The sequence below is a fragment of the Pieris rapae genome, chromosome Z, assembly GCF_905147795.1.
Source record: "Pieris rapae chromosome Z, ilPieRapa1.1, whole genome shotgun sequence".
Lineage (NCBI taxonomy): Eukaryota > Metazoa > Arthropoda > Insecta > Lepidoptera > Pieridae > Pieris > Pieris rapae.
The window spans coordinates 1,705,772-1,733,062 of NC_059534.1; the positions used below are offsets into that span (position 1 = coordinate 1,705,772).

The window sequence follows — 27,291 nt, forward strand, 5'->3', positions numbered from 1 at the left end:
ATTTGTCGGCAATTTTTATCAGATCCGGATGATCAAATCACATCAGCATACCAGAAATAAACAATACATAACATTTATTATAATTTTAAGGTAAGTTATTAGGTTTATTACATACATAATTGTTTTATTTTAATATTATTTGTACGGTTGTTAATTCCCAATCTATTCGATACATAATCTATGACAGGCATTGTTTATAGACTGGTCTTACGTCACACTCACATGACAGCCATGAGTCAAATATTTTTGTCGTTAATTTACACAACTTAATCATGGATTATTGGTGAGTTCTATTTGTTACACTAGTAGTAGTAGTATTTAACTAAAGTAGAAAATCTAGTTCAAATTTATTAATTTTACTTGGCTATACGATAGAGAAATGTCGTGAGGGAATTAAAATAAAAAATCAACGTCGTTTTGTATTCAAATTATAAAGAAGTATAAGCTATATATATCCAACTTGGCGTAGCAGCGCCGTAGAGCCGAGCGCATTGTTAAGCTGTTCTTCCAACATAAAGACAGAACCCTGGAGTGGTTTTAGTCTATAAGATGAGTCTATGATCATTTATATTGGAACTGTATAAAGAGGAAATTCGACTCCACAAGGAGTATTCTCACCTCTGGGCGGGAGTTCCCCAGTACCAGCCTCTTCTGCTGGTTCAGCGAAGAGCGGTTTGAATCGTCGACGACCAATTAGTTACCGAGCCGCTTTATGCATGACGAGATGATGATGTAGAGACTCTTCATCTTCTACCGCAATTACCATGGATAGTGTTCAGAGAAGTAGTTTGGACTAATACCTGCAGCTGTTTTTCATGATCGGACGTCAAGACAGTATGCGAAATTCAACCTTGATGTCTGGCGACTAAGCACTATAATTTTTTTTTTTAATGGAATCTCGCTGTTGGCCTTAAGGGCCTTTACAGCTCAGCACGGGCTGTTTGGCGAGCTTAGCTGAGCCGGAAGGGGAGCACTATTATGACTCCTCTTTCTATTTTTATACCAGGGGCAAACAGGCAGGCGGCCCACCCGATGTCATTTAAGAATTGGTTTTTCCTTGAAGGACCCTAAGTCTAACTGGTTCGGAAATCCTTTAGTTAGCAGTTTTGGGATAATTGCGAGTCTCGAGAACGGCTGGGCCCTAATTCTGTAACTTCTAATAGTTTTTTTATATAGAACATGGGGCAAACGGGCAGGAGGGTCACCTGATGTTAAGTGATACCGCCGCCCATGGACACTCTCAATGCCAGAGGGCTCGCGAGTGCGTTGCCGGAAATTATATGTAACGTTTCTTATATCCTGCTTGATCTCAAGGTTGCGTTAACGGATGTTAAGCGTTGGCGTTGCGTTGAGACGTGGCATCTCTCTGCATCTTCTACCGCATTTACCATTAACAGTGTTCGTAGGAGTGGTTCGGATTAATGCAGCTGAGTTATTTAAGCTGTGTGGTGTCTATGTGGAACCAGCTGCCCACTTAAGTATTTCCGAACTAATTTGGCTTAGGATCCTGCAAAGTGCGTCACAATTCTTAATAAGCAATACACAAATTTTTTGGGTCACGCAAATCGTGAAGTGGTGATATTATGCCTTAGTTATGAGCGATAATTCGACCATGTTGAAAAAGTTCAATGACAAGTGTAGTGTATGAGTGAAGCGCGTGTGCGCGTGCGCGCGAATTGAGATACCTAAATGTATCATTGTAGTGTGCTGTGCGGCAGTCACCAATAAACCTTGATTCGTGTTACACGTCGTTTTCTTTATTATCTCAGTGGCGACGAGGATTGGTTTTCGTAAAAAGTTAATAGTTTCTAGACAAAATGCCGATCGGGAAATTGACGGAATTTAATGTAAGGACTGGAAATTGGACTTTGTATATCGAAAGAGCGGAGATGTTCTTCAAAGTGAATGAGGTGAAAAAAGATTTGTGGCTACCGACTTTAATCGCGGCTATGGGAGATGAGTCTTATGAATTATTAAGTAATTTGACTAGTCCAGATTTACCAAGCTCAAAAACCTACACAGAAGTCGTAAGCGTGATTAAAAACCATTTACAACCGAAACCATCATTTATATCGCAAAGGTATCATTTTCGACAGAGGCGACAAAATGCGGGTGAGTCGATATCGCAATATCTCTCGGAGTTGAAGAAAATGGCCAAATATTGTGAATTTAAAACTGCTTTAGAAGATAACCTAAGAGATCAGCTGATTTGTGGGTTGCGGAGTGAATTAATCAGACAAAGGTTATTCGCGGAAGAGAATCTGGTGTATGGAAAAGCAGTAACCATAGCCTGTGCAATGGAAGCGGCAGAAAAAGATGCAGCGGCGGTGGAACAAAAGACGACGGGTGGCGTGACCGACCCGGGTGGCGGCAGCGAGACCGGCAGCGCGGCTAGTGCGCTGAACGCCGTGAACGCGCACTCCGCGCGGCGGAGCGGACCGGGCCATCGGGGGGGAGGGGGCGCACGCGCACCGGCAGCGTCGTCGGGGCCGGATCGGAAAGGACAGGGTGACTCAAGATACAATTGTTATGCGTGCGGAGCCGCGGGACACGGCAGCGATGAGTGTCGCTACCGACGCTTTATCTGCGGGAGATGTAAGCAGCGCGGGCATTTACGTCGTGTGTGCCCATTGAATAATGGGGGGCCACGGGGATTGCGAGGAGGAATACACAGCAACATGGTAGCCCATGTACGAACCAGTAACGAAGCATCGTCGGAGAGGATGGATTTTCCTGAGTGGTCGGGAGATGATGAACCTCCATCAACCTGGGACGAGGAGGACGGGCGAGTGGAGGACCTACATCAACTAAGTTTAAGTAGTTATAAGCCGGTAAGTGTGGTAGTGATAATTGATAATAAGTCGTTATCAATGGAAATTGATACAGGGTCCTTGGTGTCTTGTATAAGTAAGGAGAAATATGACAAATACTTTTGGAACAGACCTATAGAAAAAACTAATTTTGTTTTTAAATTTATTGATGGTTCTTTAATTAAACCGTTAGGTGTAATAAAACCATTAGTTAGTGTGGGGGACAAAAGTAAAAATATGGAGCTGTTTATAATCAATGGCGGTACAACTTCGATTTTGGGCCGTCAATGGTTATCAGAATTGGCAATTAAAGTACCTATGTATAAACAAAATATTATAACAGCCGGTTTAGAGCAGAAAATTTCAAGTAATGGGAATAACTTGTCACAATTACTTTCCAGGCATAGCGAGTTGTTTTCGGAGGGATTGGGCCGGTTCACGGGAGGGGTAGCCAGGCTGCGGGTGCGCGAGGGGGCGGTGCCGGTGTTCTGCCGCGCGCGGCCGGTGCCCTACGCGCTGCGCGAGCGGCTCGACGACGAGCTAGAGGGCATGCTGCGCGCCGGCGTCATCGAGCCGGTGGAGAGCGCGGACTGGGCGACTCCCCTCGTTCTTGTGCGTAAGGCTGACAATGGACTCCGTATCTGTGCCGATTATAAAGTAACACTAAATCCGGTTCTGGTAGTTGATAGGTTTCCGTTGCCGCGCATCGATGATCTATTGGTGAGATTAAACGGTGCTAGAATTTTCTCAAAAATCGATTTATCGCAGGCCTACAACCAGATTGAACTCAACGACCCTGATAACTTAACAGTCATCAACACACACAAGGGTTTATATAAGTACAAAAGATTAGTATACGGGTTATCCTCCAGCCCCGGTATTTTTCAACGGATTATGACAAATCTTTTTAACGATATTCCCAACACAGGGGTATTTTTAGATGATGTAATCATCGGAACGTCTAATATACAAGAACATTTAGCAATTCTAGAAAGAGTGTTACAACGCTTATTAAATAATGGAATGAGGCTTAAGAAAAGTAAATGTTCATTTATGATGAGTGAGGTAAAATATTTAGGATACTTAATATCGGCAGATGGAATAAGAGTCGATCCCGAGAAAATTACGGGAATAATAAATATTCCCCGTCCCAATAACGTAACGGATCTGAGGGCATTCTTAGGTACAATTAATTTTTATGCCAAGTTCATTAATAATTTGAGCGCTACACTCGCCCCACTGTACAACCTGTTAAAAACAGGCGCGGAGTGGCACTGGGATAGAGAGTGCGAAAAAGCGTTCAAAAACATTAAGAATATTTTAATTAGCGCAGACGTACTGGCCCACTATGATCCGAATAAACCATTGTTCTTAACTTGTGACGCAAGCGCTCGTGGTATAGGCGGCGTGCTCACGCAGTGGGGTGAGGGGGATAGCAGTAGTGGCGACTCAGGTAGGCGGGAACGGCCCGTAGTGTATGTATCCCGCGCACTCACCGCGGCGGAAAAACATTACTCACAAATAGAGCGAGAAGCTTTAGCTATTGTTTACTGTTTCGAAAAATTGCACCAGTATCTGTATGGGAGGTCCTTTACGCTACGCACCGACCATAAGCCTTTAGTGACAATTTTCGGTCCCAAACAAGGTATTCCATCGATGACCGCTAGCCGGTTGCAGCGGTGGGCGATTAAGCTGTCCGCATATACCTACACGATAGAATTCATCCCATCAAAACAGAATGGAGCGGACGGGTTGTCACGTTGGCCCGCGGCGAGCGCAGTAGACAAACAAACAAGGCAGGTACCGGAGCAAACTTTTTTGCATTTCGCACAAAACGCTGTTTTATTAGATTATAATGAAATTAAAAAACAAACGGGTCGGGACCACTTGTTAGGCAGAATAATAAGGTATATACGTACGGAGTGGCCAACTGATTGTGAAATCAAGACATTACAACCTTATTATAATCGTAGGCAGGAATTATATGAGGAACTGGGGTGCATCTTATGGGGATATAGGGTGGTTATCCCGGAGTCTTGTAGGGAAAAGGTACTTACAGTGTTACATGAGGCTCATATGGGGATCGTAAAAACCAAAGCTTTTGCGAGAAGCTATGTGTGGTGGCCAGGGATGGACGAGGCCATAGAAGCTATGTGCCGGGGGTGCGGGGTATGCGCAGCGGAGGCGGATATGCCACCGCGACATGCGCCGTGTCCTTGGCCATGGCCGGATAAGCCTTGGTCACGTATACACATGGACTTTTTAGGACCGATAGCAGGGAAACTTTTCCTCGTCATAGTAGATGCCAGAAGTAAGTGGATTGAGGTTAGCCAAGTGCCAAGTACTGCAGCGGGTTATACGGTTAAAGTACTTAGTGACGTTTTCGCAAGATACGGTTTGCCTAAACAAATCGTCTCTGACAATGGGCCACCATATACGAGTCAGGAATTTGCACAATTTTTAAATAGTAACGGTATCGAGCACATTTTTTCAGCGCCATACCACCCGGCATCGAATGGGGCGGCAGAGAATGCAGTTCGTACTGTTAAAAGGGTAATTAAAAAAGCCATAAGAGAGAACAAAGACGTAACATTATCGTTAAATAGTTATTTACTATATTATAGGAACACGGAACATTGCACGACGGGCGAAACGCCAGCAGTGTTGATGGTAGGTCGTAGGCTGCGTACCAAGCTCGATGCACTCACACCGAGCCGGGAGGACGCGGTTAAAAAGGCACAAAGTCGCCAAAGGGACCAGGGGCCGAAGGGGACACGTCAGCTAGGCAAAGGGGAAGAGGTTTGGTTACGTCAAGGCGGGGGAAGAGAAAGATGGGTGCCGGGAACAGTAGAGGAAAGGATAGGTATTACGGATTATAGGATAGTAGATGCTTTAGGCAGGGTAACACATAAACACATCGATCAACTAAAGAGACGGATACGGAGTTCATTGATCGGCCCTTCTATTCCGACACAGCCGAGTGGGCACGATGAAGCGCCAACCGCGGAGCCTGGAGAACCCAGTCCAAGCAATAGGTCAAGGGGCGATTCACCGAGAACCCCTGAGACGCCAGTGACGCCGATGACGCCCGCGACAGTTTCCGTTTCTCCTAACAGCGGTGGGCAGGTTGAATTCTTTGAGAGTAGGGAGCACCAGAGCCCGGGTACCTTTCAGGCTTCAACACCTACCCCTGAACCGGTTCAATCTCGTTGTTTTCGACAATGTCGATTAAACAATCCACCTAATTATAAGTTTTGATTTACTAGTAGTCATTTATAATTTACCTAAGTTTTAGTAATAAGGATGGTGTTGGTTTATATAATGGTTAGACAATAATGATAATAATCTAATATCCTGTAATAGATCTAAGTAAGTAATAAGTTAATGTAAGTTTATTTTTTTAGTAACAGTTGTGTCAAATAAGGGTGGAGATTATGTAGTGTATGAGTGAAGCGCGTGTGCGCGTGCGCGCGAATTGAGATACCTAAATGTATCATTGTAGTGTGCTGTGCGGCAGTCACCAATAAACCTTGATTCGTGTTACACGTCGTTTTCTTTATTATCTCAACAAGTGACATATACATTAAAATTTAGGGGAATCAAGATGTCCTAGGGGTGTTTTTAAGGGGTACTTAATACGAGAACAGTGTTGGCCTCAGCGTGTGACTCCCATCCGTCGTAGAATCCAACGAAGAACACGTACGAAGGAAACATCGTGAGGAAACCGACTTGCCTTAGATTTATTTTATTTTTATTTATTCATTTTATTCTTTATTTATTTAAATGCTTTATAGAGACTTAATTGTATTAAAAAAACACGTACAAACACACACAAACTAAATCATTTACTAGTAATATAATAATATAACTTGAATGTATTTTTAATACATATTTTAAATTACCTCTTAAACCGAGTCTTCAGAGTACAAAAAAAACCTTTAGGGATTTTTTATATATTTAGGGTTGTTTGAAATAGGAGTTGGAATCACTGAGCAAATGTCCCCATTTTCAGCTGTTCCCAATGCTCCTTCTCATCACAGTTTCAGAGCGCACTTCTCATGCATAAACAATTACATCACGGTACTGTTAATCCTGTAAGTTTTATTCTTGGAATTCCATTTGAATTAGTTAGTATCTTTAAATGTGTAAAAGCTATGTTAATAAAAGACTATGGTTTAACAATTCTTTGATTTCAGATTAAATCAATGCCAGGAGGGATTGGGAGGGAGGGATTGGGAATTGAAAAATCGTTTACAGATATTAAGGGTATTAAATGTAAGTTAATAATTTAACATTATTTACGACCGACGTAGTGTAGGCCTCCTCCTAATTCATTGAATTTAAAAAGAATGGGCGATTAATGTGTTAAAGAATATACATATCAAGGAAAACATCGTGACATTAGAACCAATCAGGCAAAGGGTGATCACCTATTTGTCTCATGAAACATATGTAGGACCCAGACAGAAAAGGTTGTAGTAATAATAACGTTTTGTAGAAAATATACTAATACAAATAGCGAGACTGAATAATTCTATTCTATCTCCTGGAGTGCTAGCTAGCTAGAGTGTATTTTCAGTGCCCAGTAGAACGATGTCAGCTGCAAAGTTGTTCGAGAAGTTGCGGACGCGATTGTGTCGAAGCAAACCTTTGTTTTCGCATCCCGAAGAGAATGTGTTGGGCGATTTCGTATGTACTGAAATATGTTTCATATTAACAATTAAAAAGAGTACCGAGAGTTTTTTACGCCGGCCTTTTCTTTCGGCCAACACGCTCTGTCTTCTTTGCCGATGAGTAGGGATGCCAACAGGTTCGAATTTAATGGCGTGGAATAAGTGATACCATGTTGATCTTATGTTCCAAAACAAGCTTATCAAGCATCATCCTATGACCATCATAGGACAATGCCATGAATGTGATTGGACATATTTATGACCGATTGTTTGCTTTTAAGTAGACGGTTTTTAGATTCACTCAATGGAGGCTTACAAAGGCTTCATTATCTGGTATAGGTCTCCTTCACTTTCCACCAATGGTATTATGGATAATGTCTACTGAATAATTTTCCAATGAATTAACAAAAAAATATTTTCAGGATTTCACTCAAAGTGAATGTACTTCGAAAGCTTTAAAGGAGAGCTTTTGCAATGAAACCAAAGATGTGTTTTCGTGTCACTTGTGTTCGTTTAACGCGGATAGGTTAGTTTCGCTTTAGAATAAATTAAACTATAGGCTCCTGAAAAATGTCCCTACTGTCTTGTTCTGACTCCTATGTATCTCTTCCATGAGGCAAGAAGGTGATCAGTCTTTACCTGATTGGGTCTGATGTCGGTATTACGATGTTCTCGCTGCAACCTTTTAGGTGTGGGTCTTTTTTTTTATATAGAACAGGGGGCAAACAGGCAGGAGGCTCACCTGATGTTAAGTGATACCGCCGTCCATGGACACTCAATGCCAGTGGGCTCGCGAGTGCATTGCCGGCCTTTTAAGAATTGGTACGCTCTTTTCTTGAAGGACGCTAAGTCGAAATGGTTGAACGGAACGGCGGACGTCGAGGTGATACGGCTGGAATATCGTATTCTGCCTCGACGTCCGATGATAAAACTCAGCTGCAGGTATTAATCCGAACAACTCCTCTGAACACTCTCCATGCTAAATGCGGTAGAAGATGCAGAGTAACCCCACATCTCAAAGTCTCTTAATTGTTTCATGAGATAGGAGATTCTTCTATCTCTTTGTGAAAGTATTTTTATAGGTAGAAGAATGCATTAAAAAAGCAAATTTAATATTTCAGAATAACAGTACTCGACCGCCACCTTTTGAACGATCATAAAATAAGTTTGGACAATCTTCTGAAACTGGTCATGGCTAAAACTAAAAATGGTTTAGAAGGCGACAATCAATTAGAAAACGGGACGCGTCAGCCATATTATCAATTGACAGAAAACGAGTATGTAATCGAAACTGTCACGCCGAAAATTAAAATACTGAAGCACGTAGCTGTCAACACAGACTTGACGTTGATAGATGTCGAGATGACGGTCGACAAAATGGACCCGGTGTGCGAGAAGGATGTGTTTTCGAAAATGAAGAGTCTTAATGAATATATGTGCAAGTTTGTTGATTCGTCCAACACGTTGAAGAGGGTTTTAAACAAGGAGATGGATCAGAAAAGATTGAATCGCTCCACTGTTGATCCACTGGAGTTGGGGGAGTAAGTTTATAATTTAGCTTAAATCAAGGGAGAGATTGAGATTCAGGAGCGAGATTTAACAGCTATGACTACGTCAGCAAAATAAGTCCTGACTTCGTCACGTCTTCTCTATGCTATCATTACTTAAAGTACATTCTCGAAGTGTCACATGGGAAAAACCATTTTAGGCCGGCCAAAAGAGAAAAGTCTGTTTTAAAGGGGAGGTCTTTTAGATACTTCGTTCAGTCCAGTGAGCTTCCGTCATGCCCTTTGCGTTGTTTACAACGGATCAATCCGAGGTCCGAGTCTCGCAGGTAACGCCCTTGCGTTGGTCATGATTACTAGGCTGAGCTGGCCAAAACAGCCTGAGCCGACCTGAGGCTGTTCAGGCTAACATGGAGAGTCAATTAAAACAATCTCCCGTACATAAAAAAGCGAATTGACTTTGATACGGACTCGGAGCTCATGGGTTAATCATCTGAAGGGCAGGAGGAAGCTCACAGGAGTGGGCGCAGTCCGAAGTAATGGTCAACGCCTTTCACGATCAAAGCTAGTTTAACGTCCTTAGCTAACGTGATCATCCGGATTCGTCAAGACTTACGGCCTACTGGTCTTTTTATCGGGAATTTATCCAAATATAAATAATTTCAGTCGAGATTCACCTCACGGTTGGGAAAAGGCTTGCAGCGAAACTCTTGGAAGGAATAGGAGAAATCGTGGTTCAAGGTAACATTTGTGACTTTCATTTTTGTTTTTATTATTTATTAATTGTATTTTGTTTTTTTTTTGTGTGTGTTTCATTAGTTAAAAATCTTATGTCTAAGCAAATTGCAATTCCAAGGAATAAATAAAGATTTTAATTGGTAGACTTCAATATCTTTGGATTTTTGCAATTACTATACTGAGCATAGATAGCGCTATTTACAAAGAAAAATATAATTATAATTTTGTAATAATGGATACGGCATCGTGTGGTTATATTGTATTTTTGGTGTTGTGTTTATTGATACATAAAAGGGACGTTTTTTTTTCAGAAGCGACAAATTGAAACTCTCTTCAGACAGTTTTTATTTTTAATTTGTTTTTATTAAATATTTCGATCTATTTGGTTTTTTATTGCAAACATTACTCAACCCACCAGTTAATAAACTCGACATCAATATCAAACATATCATGAGAAGACTTCAGTATCGCGTTTAGCGTCAGTATGCACAACGCCATATTTTTATTTTTATAGAACAGGGGGCAAATATGTTGAAACTCCCTAAAATACAGAAAGTTCACAATTCATAGGTCATTTGTTGCTGCAAAACTATACTATACACGGCTTATTAGTTAGCATTAGTCATCGTAGTCAGTAAATAAATAGGTTTCTGGCAGTGCGAGTGTCCCTGGGCGGTATCACTTAACATCGGATGGGCCTCCTACCCATCTGCCTTCTGTAACATAGAATATAAAAAATTCGTTCAATTTTTGTCGTTTACTTTTAGCGTCATTATGCATTTCGCTATTAGTTGATAAAAACGACATCTAGACTTTTCTCAAATCACTAAAATCCATAGATTTTGTTGTTTTACTATGTTTTTAGTTAGTTTCGCTCTTTACGACTTGTATGTACCCCAAGTAATGTAAAGGAAGCGCATGGCTTTGGACACATTAAAAAAAATTCATGCACGATAAAAATGATAGTTTCCGAAAAAAAAAATGGTGCTTTTTTTGAGGAGGAACCATGATTCGACAAATTTCCCCAATTTTCTTACGCCCACTTTTATTTACAAATAAGTTTATTATTTTTATTAACATTTATTTAAACCTTACACATCAAGTACCAAGTCCAAATACGCCAGGCACGTCCCAAGTGTTTCAAGTATACACAAAACAAGTCAATAAATACTTTATTATCTAAAAATAATTCTCGCATTGATAATGGCAACACACAAATACACTTGCCTTGTCGGATCTGTCAGTTTTGACAACTGGCAATATCCGCGGGCCATTTCTTACCGTCGGTCGATTTAGATTAACATTTGCAAACATTCTATTTACCTCAGCGATTGGGTCTCTGTGTTTTACGTGTCTCTGCTTCAATTCGGTTTTCATCTGTGGTATTGACGAAGATTTGATCGTCTGTGGAACGTCTAAATCGGAGTTTATGGATAGATTAAACGTTTTGCTGATGACCAGATTTTTATGTGTGTTTGTGGTGGCGTCTTTTTTAAATTTCTTGCTTTTAAATACATTTAGAACTTCACTTATTATTTCATTTATATCTTCTGTTTGGACATATTTCGACACTTTACGACTTTGTGCATGGCAAACATTTTGAATATATTTTATATTGCGCTCGTTATGTTTTCTATTCTCCTTTTTTGGATAAATTTCTGTTACTTCATCAATACGTGGACACTTGTCAAGATGTCTATGTTGTAAACATATGGAGCAGATCAACCATTTTTGATTCGACATTTCTTAGTAACGTCTTCATAAATACATCTAAAAATAAAACTGTTTTGTATAAGAGTGTACATAGTCTGAAAATCTTGAGATTCGTTGATGACCTAGTCTTATAACCCTGATGTGGCTACCATGATCAGGAATCCGAAGAAACTAGACAATTATTGGCCTATTGGTCTTCTCCCACATATTAACAAGCTCTTTAGTAGAACTCCAGTCAACAGTAAACTAGATGCGTATTACAATTATCGTAGGATGTCAGAAATTATGGATTTTAAAAGCAAGAGGAATCCCCCAAAAAATGTAAAAAAGAAGATATAGAACCGATAGCAGGAAGCGTATGAAGAAAGAAATCCACGAATCGAGATATTTAGAAAAGGCTAGAGGAGGCCTTTACCAGTGAAGGAATTACCATCAATGGTACTGAAGAAAGTTGGGAAAACAAAAAAAATTAAATCTAAGCTACCTATTCTATTTATATTCTATTTTTATTATGCTTTGAAATGGAGTGGGTTATTATTGTTTCAGTTTAATAGCAGTGTTGGCCTAGTTGTGCAGCGTACGACTCTCATCTCTGAGTTCAATCCCCAGCTGTGCAAATTGTGTAAATTAAAGAAAGAGCAGGTGTACACGGCGGCGAAAGAATGGCGAGATTTGGAGGAGGCGTTTGCCAAAGACAAGACAGATACCTAAAAAAAGATTAAAATAAACACGTGTTTAACTGTAAGAGTATCTGAAATAAAAGGCTTTTATGATGTATCTGTTTTGTAAGCTCAGCATAGATTTAGGAACACAGTATTTTGTAGAAATTTGAGAGTTATTCTTTTGGTATGGTATTTGAGATATTGTTGATGTTGTTTGGATTAATACCAGCAAACTCAGTTTCATCTCGCCTTCAATTCTGCCTAGACGAAGCAAAATACGACATTCCATCACCTCGACCTTAGTCGTCCCACAACGAAGTCAATTCAAAATCATTTATTGGTGTAGGTAACAAATGTACACTTATGAACGCCAAAAAAAGAAATTAAATGTATTTAAATGCTTCTAGTTTTACATTTACTGCCAGTTCTCAAATCAAGGGTGTAGAACGGAAAAGAAGAACTGGCAATAAACTCTCCGCCACTCTTTGTGTTTCTTAGGGTAGATTTTGCACCACCACTTTGTGGAACCAGCTGCCCATTGAAGTATTTCCGAACCAATACGACTTAGGGACCTCAAAAATGCGTACCAATTCTTATAAGACCCACAACTCAAGAATATAAATTTAAATTTACCAATCGATTAAGAAACTTACCAATAAAAAATAAAAAATGTAGAAAAATATATATCATTTAAAAGACAGCTAAGGTTGTGTCAAAATCTCGAAATATGATATCCGGCGAATGTTTTGACAGATTAATACAGAACTAGACAACAGAGGCGCTACAGCCGTTAAGTTTGGGTCCTATGTATCTGCTTCATGTGGCAAGTAGGTGATCAGCCTCCTATGTCACTGACCGTCAACTTGGGTGTAAAGCAAGCTGGTTTCCTAACGATGTTTTCCTTTTTAAGCGAGCATTAAAAGTCCATTGGTGCACAGCTGGTGTTTGAACCTTAACTCGTTTGTCAATATTTAATTGTTCCCTTATTTTTTTGTATTGCGGCAGTGTGGTCTGTGCTGGCTTGTCGTCATTGGCTCTAAGAATATCACATTATAACAGACCGTCCAAGATGGTAATATTCATTTGCAAAACACTGGTTTACCTTTGGACACTGAATCAATTGGAATTGCCATCAGCCTCCGCTCAAGAGTTCGCTTTAGAAAAAGCTTGATTAATTTACTTTTAACTAATTTTTTCTTCGCTTTGAAATTATTTAGTGATAATTCTCTAATTACGCTTGGGAGTTGGCTGTAAAAACGAATACATTATTACTAGGTTAAGAAATGTCGTTTATTTGTGTGTTGGTACAACCGTTTTTTGATGTTGGTTAGAACACACGAACTGCTTTTGCAATGTCACGATAAAAAAGTATAACTGTCATATAAAATAAAATTTTTGTAAAAATGTAATAAAACTATGATCAACAAAAAGAAATGAAGAGGAATGTGAAGAAAGATACCAAATTAATCGAATTGGATACATTTGCGAATGATCTTAAGGTAAAGTATTAGAGCGCCCAATAACTCATACATATATAAAAAATAAAGCAGTGCCGCTAAAACGCTTTTGGTCATGTTCGTACCTGTTTCATCTTCATCACTATATTCTATATATATTCTATATTGTTAGTTATGGATAGATAGATTTAGGAATATAAGTTTAATTTTTTAATGTTTTTATCTAGAATAGTTGGTGTGGGAGTCATTTTGGAATTCTATCGTATTAGTAGTTAGTGGTAAGATAGAAAAATGTATTGAAAATAAATAAATCATGTGTCAAACTTGGTTCTAAGGCAAGGGGATCGTTCAAGGATTAAGTAAGCCCAATACTATTAGGGGTTTTAAATTATATTACTTGGTGATTACGTCACCAGTATTGATTTAGTTTTTTGCACATATTATCCACACATTGTCTATGCTTGAAAACATTTTCGAAGATTCCTACAAAAAATTTATATGTTTATGTAGTATAATTTTTGAGAGCTTTGCTTTTTTTTGCTGAGAAGAGGAAGGGTGGGGGGAAGAGGGCATATAATGCAGTAAATCTGCTGACAACAAATACACACAAAATACCACTTAGGGTCCCTCAGAGAGCGTACCAATTCATAAAAGGCTGACATCGCACTCGCGACTCGCGCACCCCACTGGCATTTAGTGTCAATAGGCAGTAGCTACTTCCTAATACAGATTTCTTTCATACTCAAACTCAAAATAACTTTATTCATATAGGTAACTAAGTAAAGAAAAAAACTCTCCGCCACTCTTATTAATCGCCAACTTTTGAGTCATAGAAATCTTTGAAAGTGGAGAAAATCAATCCCAAGGATTAGGATCATTTAATAATCGTCAAATTCATTGTAAAACGTGTTGTGGTTTATCTTCTGGGGCCTTTCAAAGTGTTAATAAACATATTCTTGTAATTTTTTGCGAGTCTCTTTATATTAGATATTTTTCAGGATTTCAGTAACCAATTCGATACCAAAACAGATGTATGCACTTGTAAGAGAACAAGAAAGATTCACGAAATTTCTGAGAATTTGAGTCGTACGGAGATTGGTGTTAGTAGTGTTAAAACACTACCAAAACGTCGAACTAGAAGAATATACGCGCGTGATACTAAAGATACTGGGGTGGGTAGTAACGCTGTTTTACAAAGTAAGTATTATCTTTATAATAATATATATTTTATTTAAAAATCACACAGGATTATCACTTATGAAATTTGTTAGAAAAATATTATACTGTGAAAATGATTCGAGTACTTTGGCGCCAGACCAAATATATACAACTTCCTAGCAGTAGCTCGCAATATTGCATAAATATATATATATTATAAATATAATATTTCCGGAGTAGTTATCTCCCGGGCCCGTAGGGAGACGCCTAAAAGACCTCAGTTTAAGCCAAGTCCGTTTTTAGAAAAGAGGAGATTTGACACTCCCCTGCTGCAAAGGTTTCTGTGCTACAGATCTGACTGATAGTCTACTATGTGGACTCCTGTGTAGTAAAGAAACACAATATTCTTAAAATTATATTTCTCTTAACGGTAAAATGAAATAGATTCATAGAGGTAATGATTTACAAGAAATACATAGGAATAAAATCTTGACTATTTATTATTTGCCATTCCCAAACGAAGTGCGATTATTGATTAATTGATGGTTTACATAAATTTGTTGTTACAGGAAAAGAATACAGCTATTATGAACACAAGAAGACATCATCTAAATGCGTAGGTGTTTGGGAATCTAAAATTGTGCAAGTATTAAGTAAAAAATTATCACCGATAGTTCAAACTGAATCGCACACAACAAGCCCACTTGACATATCAAGCAAAAATAAAAACAATTCCACTCAAACAGATGTAAAAGAAACCAAACCAAAATTCGATAAACTACCAGAAGTAGCTAAAGTTAAAGTTGATAAGGAATCATCTGATTCGCTGGTTCAACATATACATAATCTTGAGAATCCTAACTTTGACAAAACATCTGTAGATCTAATTGAAAATAAACTAGAAAGAGAATATAGAAAAATGTTTGTAACAGACGTAGGGTCTGATTTAAAACGCGCTTCAGTGAGAAAGCGTTTCGAAAGTTTGCGAAAAGGAATGTCTAGAAACGACTCTTTGAAGAGCGTAAGCCGCAAGGATGTCTCCATAGCATCCGACCCACCGTCGTTGGAAGCAAAATCGTATTCAAATACCAAAGTATACAGTCCATACACCTCATACACACAAGTTAAAGGCACTAAACAACCAGAAAAATTGAATTCATCCACTCATATTATAGAGAGTCAAAGTGTAAGAGGTATGTTTAAGTTGTGGGGAAAGAAATTCAATCTCGAAGAAGGAAAGGAAAAGATACCGGAAAATGTTGTGCAGGTAGTTGTCCCTGGTAAAAGTGGGAAGAAAAGCAAATTTTTCTGCTTCAATAAGCGCAGTAAACGTGATAAAAAAAGTGTCACAGCTAACAGATGCGAAGTTGGATTGAAAGTAAAAATGAATTCGAAACACGAAAATCAAGATAAATGCCAAAACAATGCAAAGGGATATTTTAATAGTACGAAGGAGTTGGTAGTGGAACTCGAATCGGAAAGATATTCAAATGTAATGCAAAAATCGTGGCTGAAAAAGTTTCTAACCAACAAAGTCGATTCGAGACAAAGCGTTAAACTTAGATGGAACAATAAAATGTACTCTACAAGTAGCAGCACAGTGTTTGAATTACTCGACTGCGTTTACAAAAACGCAGTCATCCAATCGAAAAGTGAAATTTCGTGTTCCCAAAACAAATTCATGCCGAGAACTATAGAAGCCTGGATGATACCACAGATAATTACACAAATGGATACCCAGTTGATGGATGCGCAGATAGGAAATCCCCAGGTTACAACTGTAGATGTGATACAAAAACCGTTTAAGAAGAACATCAAAGTGACATATTTAGATCGGAAATGGTATATAGACAAGTCGCATAGGGGCAATAAAATTGAATTAGTACTACATTCAAAGAATTTAATAGAGTCAAAAAGCTCTGATTATATTCTGATAGACATACCGAAGGGTTATTTCACAGATTCAATGGAGTCAAGTCAAAGTGAAGAAGTTTTTAAAATAACTGATTATGAATCTCCAAATTCTAAACTATCTATTTTAAAGCGTAATTTAGATACGGGTGACCATGCTCCAATAGAAAATGATGATAAAAGTATATTAATAACTTCTAATGATGTGTCCGTGCCGATTAGTGATAAACAGAGTGTTCAAGAATTACCAAGAGGTGAGATCAAAGATAAAAAAGTGGCAAGTACAGATGAAGAAGCTGAATATAGTGACTTTAATTACAATGAAAGTGATCGTGCTGTAAAAGAAAGAGGTGATACACAAAATCAAGAAAGTGCTTTAAAGGAAGATGGCAAGAAAGCGAATGACAGTGACAATTTAATGGAAAACAAAGAAAGACAAACGGAACTAAGTGAACTAAATTTAGAGCAAATTGGGGACACTATACTAGAAAAAAGCGATGGGGCCATTCAAGAAAATGAGCACATACATTGTGATGTAATCGGTGTTGGTATTATTACGCAGAGAGATATAAGAGATATAACGAAACCAATGTGAGTGCGTTTCAATAGTGTTATATAATCCGACTAAAATAACGCTACTTTTTTTATACCAATAGTTTTGACTTTATGCTAGTTTAAAGTAAAAGGTAGGAAAACCACACGCTAGAAAAAAAATAGTACTAATCAAATAAAACATCGTTGTGCGTAGCCGCTACCAAGAACTTTTCAATTCAAGCCCAATTAAGTGATATAGCCCCCCATATATCACTTAAATTTGCTAGAGGGTTCGCAAGTGCACTGCCGGGAAAGAGCGCAGAGTTTCCCACTTAATACTTTTCTTATTGAATAAAGGTAAAAATATAGAAGTGTCTGGCAATAAGGATTTCTTTACCTTTTTAAATTAAATAAAGTTACAAACGTAAACCCAAAAAACGAGTTTCCGATGAACGTTTTGAGGAATACGTTCCCAGACTCTTGTCACTGAGCAGAATTCCCAGGAGTAGAGGTCTTGCTTGGAAATGTGAACCCTCCGAAGTATATGGCCCAACAACTTCCACTTTCGGCATTTTATAGCCAAATGGCACCATAGCTCTCATAGCTGATGATTAGAGGTTCTCCCGCGTTAGAATACTAATTCATCTAATCATAACATGTTACCATTATATTGTTCCAGACAATACTGTAAAATAATTTAACTTTTCAATTTATTTCAGATTGAAAATTCAAGATACCGATTCTGACTCAGCTCATAATTTACCTCCACCGAAAAAGTGTGAATTTGCCGAGAGTTACCTGCAAGAATACTGCCGAAACTGGATTCCTTTGGGCATAGATTTCTTCTCCTGGTGCGTGAGTGATACCCAGATAAAGTCAGACTCCCACACCAGTCTTAACAATCAAGGTGACGGCTCCAAATCCTGCCCGAATATGTATGAAGAACCCTCAACTGTGGTATCATCGTACAATTCGTCTTGTAGCCACTGCCTCGCGTTGGAAGAGGAGCCGAAGAGGCAGAATTTCCTAAGTAAATTTTTCGGAAAATCCGATATTGCCAGCACAGAAGCTCAGTCTATTTCGGAGCTCAAGAGATTTCAGCCAAAAGATTCCATTGAAGTTTTCAAACGTCGAAAGCTATATTCTGAAGGATATAACGCTAAGTGGAATAAACTGTGCCCCAAACCGTGTATAACCCCAGCTCCAGATTCGAAGCCGAAGAAACATGTCTCGATACCCGAATGCCAGCCATATGAGGTAGTGGAGCAGCCATGCAAGAAGTGCTTTCCAGGGATTCTCAATCTTTCTGGTTCCAAATCTTGTAAGAAAAAGCAAAAACACACTTATGTTGTACCTGACCCTGTTTGTGCCATACCACCAAAGCCTGTATGTTCCAATATATGTTCAAAGGAGTGCTGTCCACCTTGTGCTAAGGACAAAGGAAAAAAAAATAGGCCGTGTGCTGGAAAATCTCCTCCCATTTGCGGAAAATGTCCACCCTTAACACCATCTGAAATTATCAATTTAATGAAAAAATTCCCCGACTGCCCATCGTTACCTCAAAGATGTCCCCTATGTACTACAGCGATCATGCCCCAAAAGTGTTTAAAGTGCTGCACATTAATATTACCCAAAAAATGTCCAAAGTGTGCTGCACCAGTGTCACCACTGAAATGCGCAAAATGTGCCAAACCTATTATGCAGCAAACATGTCCAAATTGTCCGCCCATTACGGTTCCTATTAAATGCCCCAGGTGTACCATGGATTTGATGCCCCAGAAATGTCCACAGTGCTGTTCAATTCTCGTTCCACAAAACTGTCCGAGATGCAATACACAGATAATTCCATCTAAATGTCCCATGTGCTCAACGATTGTTCAGCCTCCAACCTGTCCCAAATGCTGTGTTCCTTTACCCCAGAAGTGCCCCAAATGTTCTGCAACGCAAAAATGTCCAAATTGTTCTTCGCAAATACCACCTTCAAGATGTAGAGAGTGTCGTCAGGAGATATTACCAAAAAAGTGTTCGCAGTGTTCGTCACCGGTCCTACCACCAACTTGTCCAAAATGTCGTTCTCAAACAACCCCACAAATATGCCCCAAGTGTTCCACAAAAGTCATTTCTCAAAAATGTCCCAGATGTTGCCCTGCATCTCAAAAATGTCCTCAATGCTCTATACAATTGCCACCTCCAAAATGTCAGGAATGTCGACAAGAAATATTACCAAAGAAGTGTTCCCAGTGTTCATCACCGGTCCTTCCGTTTGTTTGTCCTAAATGCCGTACCCAAACCTGCCCACAAATATGCCCCAAGTGCTCCATAGAGGTCCTACCCAAGAAATGCCCTAAGTGCTCACCTTCATCTCCTATGGAGAAGATCTTATCAGCAATTTTCCCCCCTAAATGTCCTATATGTTCTTCTCCACTTAAGCCCCAAAATTGTCCAAAATGTTGTACTCCTGTTCCCCCAAAATGTTGTCCCAAATGCTCTATACCTATAGCGTCACCAAAATGCCCTAATTGTAATTCTTCAGTATCATCAAGATGTCCCAAATGCTCATCACAATTGCCACAATCATGTCCAAATTGCCCAGCCCAGTGCCCTAAAAGCTGCTCACCGATACGTGTCCAGAAATGCCCGAAGTGTTTCGTGCCTATATTAACCCAAAAATGTCCAAATTGTTGTTCTTTATTATGTCCTACTAGTCCCTCACAAACTTCATTACGAAGTTCTCGAAAATCACCAAGTATTTCACAAAAGCCCTCAACTCAAAGTATACCTGACTTCTGTAATCCGTCTCGAGCGGATCAACCAAGACTTAATCCAATGTCTGGTATAAAACTTGCAAAGCCCAGATCTTGCCCGCCTTGTCCACAGTCAACCCTTAACTTACCAACACAAACTTCATCAAAGAAATCTTTAAATGATTGTTCCAATTGCCAAAATCAACGTCAAGACTTCAATTTGAAGGAAACACCCAGCTCACAAGAGATAAGAGAAGGATATAACATTAAAGTGCAAGATGAAGATGGTCAAACGTTGTACGAAAGGATTGATTACAGATCTAATAAACCACAACAGTATCATAACAAAATATGTGGAGATTCTTATATTCATAGAGTGTCAACTCCATCTGTTGTTCTCAACAAAGTAGCGTTAAACGAAAATGATTCCCAAAAGAATAGTCACGAAAATTTATTAGAAATTAATCTAACACTTAAGTTTAAGCAGGGCGATAAAACTGAAATCAATGTTTGTAATCCAGATACACAAAAGGAAGAAAAGCAAGAAGCTATTAAAGCAAAAGAAATCTTTCATATGCAAGATGCCAAAGAGTCTATTGATACGGACAAAAATGATGTGAATATTAAAATTTTAATTAAAAACTTCACAGGAAATGAAGAATTCAAAACTAAGCAGATTGATAAATCTAATGAACAGACCGAATTCAGTAAAAACATAACAAATAAGTTTCAAACTGTTTCCACAGGTTATAGTGAATTTCTTTTAGATCAAACTATGGACGAAGGAATCTGCACAGATTATATAAACACAGAAAAGTCATGTGTAAACATAAAAAACGAACAAGTTTTAACTGTATCATCTATTAGTTTTACAGAGCACACGGCTACAGATGTAAGTTCTATTAAGAACGATGTAGATTTCGATTTTAAAACAGATATAAGCGAAAGAGACGCTGCAGAGAAATCAGAGAGTGTATTTACAGATGAAGAAAAACACGAAAACTATTTCAGCGAAACTATAAAGAAACTGCGCAGTAAGCGAGAAAAGAAGGAAATGTTAAAAAAACTATTTGAACAGTCAGATGTAATTGATAAAGAAAAAGTTAAAAGCGTTCGACAAACATTGCAGGCAATACTAACAGATAGCGATGATTCAACTGACCAAAGAGGTCTTATATTAATAAAACCTTATTTCAGAAATGACAGCATGACAAACCTCTATGACTTTGACAGCACGATAATAGAAGAGAAGAAATCAGACATTCTGTATCCGACTAAAGAAAACAGCACTGACAGTGAAACACCAAAACGATGCATGTGTAAAACGCTGGCAGCTAAACTCAATATGGATTATCCGATCAATCCATGCTGCTGCCGTGGATGTGACAAACAAGATCAGGAAGTCAGCTGTAACCTAAAACTTGTTGACGTACAGACACAAGATTCACGGAGAAGAACATACATAACTAACGTGTCAATGGTCAAAAAGTCATTTGAAGTTTTTAATACAGAGACTGACTTTGTTGATATCCTGCAATCGGAAGAGTTAAAGAAAGCTGTACTGGAGATATATGCAGAGAAGACAGCGACAGAAGAGGGTACACGATACATAGCTCGGCTGCCTAAATTTATTTACGGCAATGATTGAAAGTCTGTCAAGTGTCCTGACGTCATAAAATTTGGCGCCATTAATACTGCCATTTGTTTTTTTCAGTTTCTATATTGCTTTTGTGTTTCTATATATTGTATTTATATTTTTAATATATTTTTGATTATCTGGTTCATTTTTTAATGTTTTGTATTGCATAGAATCTACGGGACACCCAAAAAGCCGCCAACACCGCCCATGGACACCGATTTTAGTAGGTTTAGCGTTGTCGGCCTCTTTAATTAAACAATTGAAGGTCGAATCTACCAAGAAAGACACCTACCGGAAGTCGATTCCACAGTTTGCTGAGGAAAATGTCCGTGAGCGCACCGTAGAATACTTCCAGCCGTCAAGGTGATGCGGATACGAATCTGGAAATAATACAGCTCGTACGGTAATAATACGAGACAGGAGGAATTAACTCAGATCCACTCTTCAGAACACTGCGGAATACGGATGGAGATGCAACGTGTCTTTAGAGACAGAGAAAGAAGCTGATCAGTACATTGGAGGTTGACAAGTCTTAGCAAGGTTTTTATAGTATTGCTGAAAGCAAACGGGCAGGAGGCTGAAGGACTTAAGTCGAATTGGTTAGAATATACTTCAGTGGGCAGCTGGTTCCACATTCTTCCACATTCTCTATGTGGGCAATCTCTTGCGCGGCAAGAACTGCCCTAAGAAACGCTCAACGGATATTACCTCGGCATACATTTATTAAAAAAAAAAAAACCCTTAAGTCTGGCTTTCCTTGCATTGCAATACTCACTCATTGAGGAAAGCAGCGCCTACCGGTGAGCGCCTTAAATCTTTAATTAACTGTGCACTGCTGTACTGTGCTGGCTTGAACCCCACGGCTCAAGAGTTTTGTATTCGCCAAAGGGAACTAATTCAAAGTTGAAGGAGACTCGTATATTTTCCGGCTGCTAAGCGGCCGCGCCAGCTTATAAACTATATTTTATCAGAGATAACAAATACTCCATTCCAACTCTGATTACATCCGACTTTTCAACCTTAATGCTGAATTGTCATTTTGAATCTGTATTTTGGGTGTTCGTTGTTGATTACATATTCGAAAAGTGTATGCTTATGATATAAGTTTAAATGCGGTTAAAAATAATGATGCCAATTGCGACTCTCATCCCAGAGGTCGTAGAACCCCGGCTGACCGATGATGCACCGCATTTAACACGCTTTTGTACGAAGGAAAACATCGTGAGGCTCCCGTGTCAGGCACAGGAAGCTGATCATCTACTTGCCTATTAGCTGTATAATCATGAAACAGATATGTGAGGCCCAGGCCTAAAAAGGTATCGCCACTGATTTATTTATATTATACACGACCTCCGGAATTCTTCCATTAGTCTCCCATCTTCGCTACTATTTTCCTATCTTTACCTGCTACATCTTAAGTTGTATTTAGCTGTATAAACACAAATAAAACTCAATTTCCAATACACATTTAATCTCTCAAGATATACACAGATAAGTACGAATTCTTACATGACACTAGCAAACAACGAGAATACAAAAATTTGTACATTATTCAATAAATAACAACAATTTGTTAACACACGCTTCGGATTTATACTGTGTTCACTGAAGGTTTAATTATATAATAAAATATATATCGCTTGCCCCGGGGAAACAGTAAAAGTTAAATATATTTTACAGGAAAATAAAAAGTGTTATTTTAGGATACTAAGTACATTACATATACAAATATGTATATCATTTGAAAGCTATTTCCCATTCGACAATTTAAACATTTTATGTATTTAGTGTAAATAGAACTAAATGTACACTTCAGTAATTTATTACGATTGTTTCAACCGCACATTACGACGGTAATTTTGACAATGTCAGGAACGTAATAATGTATTACCACTCTTTGTTTTAAAAAGTGTCGCATTCACTTTCTTAAGCGCGACACAATTCACTTTCAAACAATTATAAAACATTAGAACGGGCGTACTAGTGCTTAACGATTTTGTTCTCCGGGGCAAGCGATGTCTGTGCGGATAGAACTTAGCATTTTGCCTTGTAACGTCAATGTCAGAGATTTTTTCTTAAATAATAGGACCACAATTTTATGTAAATATTACTGTCTCAAAGCACATGCCTTTCCAATATGGATAAAGTAATATCATCATCATCATCATCAAAGCACGAATTTTAATATATTTGTTAAAGGATACCAACAACCACCGCAAAAATTCATTTCTAAATTAATTCGGAAAATATTTTTTAAAATTAAATACGTCTAAAAACACAAAATTGTGTATAAAATTAGAACTCCCTTTCCATTACAAGACTTTTAATCTAATTTTAGTCACATAGCAGACGATATTATATGTATTAGTACCGCCGCTAGATGGCGTCATTACAAATTATTGTAAAACACAGTATAAATCTCATAAAAGAACACATCTAGCTATTATTAACCATGATTATATTATCTATAAGAAATAGTCTGTGATATTCAACAACATTTCCTAACTGTCAGTTTGAATTGGCGGAAAAATTAATTTGACATGTCAAAATCTCCATAGATCTGTTTTGTTAAAATTAAGCTAGTTGAGAGGCGGGAATGATGTTTTATCGGCAGTATTAACACTTGATTTGACGTTCTAATTTAAAACTGCCACAAGCAAGCAAGTTCGACATTTCACACAAATTTTTATATAATTATTTTAAACGATATAGATACAGTGAAAATGGGGCATTTATCGTCTTTATCGTCTGAGGCAAAACGGAAAGAGACATCAATATAACAGTTCATAGATCCTCCTCATTCCTACGATATTAGTTAGAAAAACACATTTTTTTTCAAATAATGTATAAAAAAATTCATATTCCTGAAACACATATCGCTATATATGTTCGCTATATAAGTCGCTTCTTATATAATAAACTATACACTTAAATGATTAAAAAAAGTTATAGTACTTTCAAAAACTTTGAACTTCGCGAATAAAAACCATTTTAATAATTTAAATAAATTTGGCGTCGTATATTTCAAAATAAAAATAAATATACAACTAGTGTACATTGGCAATGATTACATGAGTAAATCTAGCACTTGACACCTCTGCGCACTCACTATATCTATGCGTAGCTGCTCTACTGAAAACCAGGTGAAAATGCCATATTTGGCATTTAAATCGTGACATAAGACTACAATGACGTTTAACATGTGTCAAAATTAAAAATGCGCGGTAAATACATGAATTACGCTTAAAATTATTTGTACAAATTAATCTTAATATAAATCAATAAGGAAGCCTAAGTACGAAGCTAAATTAAAAATAAGAAAATCAGATCGAAAATTCCAATATAAAGAGAAATAATTAAAAAAATCACAGATTAAAAGAGAAACATCGTAAATGAGATTCCAATATACAATAAAGTTGCAGTACACCGATGTTTGAGCATCAAACTTAAATAGAATATAAAACTACAAGAGCACAGAATACAAGCACGAGTGACAACTCAAAATCGGCGGGAAAAGTTGAGTCAAAGATTATAGTGTACAATTTAAATTAAGAATTCATTTTCCCGATAAAACATGTTATAATAATAATTCATTTCCCCGACAAGGCATTTTTAAATAAGAATTTATTTCCCGTGCCATTTTTATACATAATGTTTGTAAAATTAACATCTTATTTCCACATGACATTCGCACACATTTTAAATTATAAAATTATTTCCCTACGACAATTTAAATTAAGAATATCTTTTTAATTATAAGATACATAATATATTGTTCATTGTTATATTTGAACGTTTCATATCTGCATATTCTATACTTGTATATATAATACTTGGCGAAACATACTGGTGTTTTCTAACCTTCTATCAATTAAGTAAGCATAAAAATTAACTTTTCTCCTCCACTTGGTGCACTTCATAGCTGGAGATTTTTATCGACGTTTCGGAAGTCAAACGCGTTATTTCGACCTGAAATACAAATTGGACCTTAACCTCAATCATCAATAACAACTGTGGACTGTAGATGACCTATGTGTATGTGACATGTCAAGAAAACGGCGAGTAGATTATTACTGCGAGTCTTGTCGTAGGTTCGAATCCCAGCTGTGGACTTTTCTATTTAACGGTGAAAGGAAAAGATCCAAACATAAAATTTTAAATAAATATTAAGATTACATTAACAGTTGACATCGAATGTGACAGCTGACAAAAGATGACATCTGACATTTTAATATGACAGTTCATAATAGTCCCAATCATTTTGTTTTTTTTTGTTGACAATCCCGAAAAAGCAGTTATGATACAGCAAAACAAGAGCAAATTTCTACAAGATCCATAAAACTGTCTACACAGTTACTACACATTTACTACAGTACTACGAGTTACACATAATAAATAAACACAAGCTTTTAAGTCCGGGTGCCGTCTGTTTCATGAGGCAACGAGGTGATCAGCCTTTGCCTGATTGGGACAAGTCAATTGTGTGTTAAGATGTTCTCGCTACAACTTTTAATGCCCCAGCCACAGACTCTACAGCTACATGCTAAACTGATACATAACCCCGGACCTAAAGGGTTATAGCGCCGCTGGTCAAGGCCCTCGCCCGCCGGTGGTCATGGAGGATGACGGCATTAAAGACTGATCACCTAAATGCCTCATGAAACAGATAAAAGCCCAGATCTAAAAGATTTTGGTAGAACATCCTTTATACACTTCATATTACCTTTTCCCATCCACAGATGCGTAAACAGTAAGTATATTTATTAATATCATGCAATTATCAAGCAATACTAAAGAAAGAAGAGAAGCAATTCGTCTTTTACTTGACTCTATTGACCCTATCTCTTTTATGAGTCACTATAAAACCCATGAATGATGAATTGGTGAGGCAGAGAAATAACGTTCAAGTCAAAGTTCCTATAAGAATCATAGATGTCATGAAAGTCGATAAAGCGAGGAAGCGAGGGGGGGGCAAGTGGAGGTCTATGGTCTCAGCCTGTCTTTGAGAAAGAGACGTGAAGATATTAATAATATTTTGATTGTGAAGTCAGGTTGACCAAATCCAGGAGATACTAGAGATGTGATAGGTGAAATGAACTCAAGTATGGTGGATTTCATAAGGATGAGAGTAGGTATGTCAGATCTGTAGCTGGAGATCCGTGGACTCTGCCTACCCCTTCGAGAAAAGGCGTGCTGGTAACAAAAAATAAAACTTTTTCATTATAAAACTGCTAGTTATTTAAAGCAAAATTTTAAGTTTCTCTCTAGCGTTAGTTTTGATAAAAAACTTCTATGACTCCTCCTTTACTGTGCTTTGGAACTCCTTACCTCTTGATATCAGACGAGCTCAGTCTTTAAATTTATTTAAAAATCTTCTGTTTGATTATTTATCTTCTGTAATTTAGCCACTTATATACCTAGTCCAGCCATAAGTTCTGTTAATGAGAATACATTTCATCAGTCGTTATTAAAACTTATACCTACATATTCATTAGTGTCAGAAAGAAAAATCTATTCGAAAAGGCCACCTTTGGCTTTTACGAGCCTTTAATCTGTAGATTCGTGGCCGAATCTATGGATTTGCAAAATAATTAAAAAGTTGAAAAAAAAAGTTTTTATGTAACAGTATTTATGGCCAGGCTAGTTATATTAACTATGACCTATTTACCATTGGATTAGCGTTTACATTTTTCTTTATATATACATTTTCATATTTTTTTAGGTATGATCCAAGTTATTTTGTATTG

General features: G+C 37.9%; 4 protein-coding genes and 1 long non-coding RNA gene across 5 annotated transcripts; 3 read left to right on the forward strand and 2 right to left on the reverse strand.

Moving 5' to 3' along the window:
- Positions 1-244: 244 nt before the first annotated feature.
- LOC110992653 lies at positions 245-10,107 on the forward strand. The gene is made up of 8 exons (XM_022258557.2): positions 245-283; positions 6,823-6,904; positions 7,007-7,085; positions 7,390-7,499; positions 7,906-8,009; positions 8,605-9,024; positions 9,655-9,729; positions 10,038-10,107. The coding sequence occupies exons 1-8, from the start codon at positions 273-275 to the stop codon at positions 10,078-10,080; spliced, it is 924 nt and encodes a 307-aa protein (XP_022114249.2). The 5' UTR covers positions 245-272; the 3' UTR covers positions 10,081-10,107.
- Positions 2,785-6,353, forward strand: LOC123690574 (uncharacterized protein K02A2.6-like). The gene is made up of 2 exons (XM_045634205.1): positions 2,785-2,831; positions 3,212-6,353. The coding sequence occupies exon 2, from the start codon at positions 3,360-3,362 to the stop codon at positions 6,066-6,068; it is 2,709 nt and encodes a 902-aa protein (XP_045490161.1). The 5' UTR covers positions 2,785-2,831; positions 3,212-3,359; the 3' UTR covers positions 6,069-6,353.
- A 798-nt stretch (positions 10,108-10,905) lies between the features above and the next one.
- On the reverse strand, positions 10,906-11,533 carry LOC110992665. Its single transcript, XM_022258580.2, has one exon. The coding sequence runs from the start codon at positions 11,467-11,469 to the stop codon at positions 10,906-10,908; it is 564 nt and encodes a 187-aa protein (XP_022114272.2). The 5' UTR covers positions 11,470-11,533.
- Positions 11,534-13,493: 1,960 nt separating this feature from the next.
- LOC110992670 lies at positions 13,494-21,598 on the forward strand. Its single transcript, XM_022258584.2, has 4 exons — positions 13,494-13,600; positions 14,557-14,755; positions 15,286-17,218; positions 17,881-21,598. The coding sequence occupies exons 1-4, from the start codon at positions 13,535-13,537 to the stop codon at positions 21,551-21,553; spliced, it is 5,871 nt and encodes a 1,956-aa protein (XP_022114276.2). The 5' UTR covers positions 13,494-13,534; the 3' UTR covers positions 21,554-21,598.
- A 1,400-nt stretch (positions 21,599-22,998) lies between these two features.
- Positions 22,999-26,795, reverse strand: LOC123690595. The gene is made up of 2 exons (XR_006751199.1): positions 26,268-26,795; positions 22,999-25,513 (listed from the first exon to the last, which is right to left on the reverse strand). It is a non-coding gene; the product is annotated as an uncharacterized LOC123690595 (long non-coding RNA).
- Between the last annotated feature and the right edge of the window lie 496 nt (positions 26,796-27,291).

Excerpts from the sequence above, each read along its gene's own strand:
- LOC110992653 (XM_022258557.2), top strand. Across the intron at positions 7,086-7,389 it reads AGATATTAAGGGTATTAAAT|TGCCCAGTAGAACGATGTCA; the intron begins GTAAGTTAATAA and ends GTGTATTTTCAG. Across the intron at positions 8,010-8,604 it reads TGTTCGTTTAACGCGGATAG|AATAACAGTACTCGACCGCC; the intron begins GTTAGTTTCGCT and ends TTAATATTTCAG.
- LOC123690574 (XM_045634205.1), top strand. The coding sequence starts at position 3,360 with ATGCTGCGCGCCGGCGTCATCGAGCCGGTGGAGAGCGCGGACTGGGCG.
- LOC110992665 (XM_022258580.2), bottom strand. The coding sequence starts at position 11,469 with ATGTCGAATCAAAAATGGTTGATCTGCTCCATATGTTTACAACATAGA.
- LOC110992670 (XM_022258584.2), top strand. The coding sequence starts at position 13,535 with ATGAAGAGGAATGTGAAGAAAGATACCAAATTAATCGAATTGGATACA. Across the intron at positions 13,601-14,556 it reads CATTTGCGAATGATCTTAAG|GATTTCAGTAACCAATTCGA; the intron begins GTAAAGTATTAG and ends GATATTTTTCAG. Across the intron at positions 14,756-15,285 it reads TAGTAACGCTGTTTTACAAA|GAAAAGAATACAGCTATTAT; the intron begins GTAAGTATTATC and ends TTGTTGTTACAG.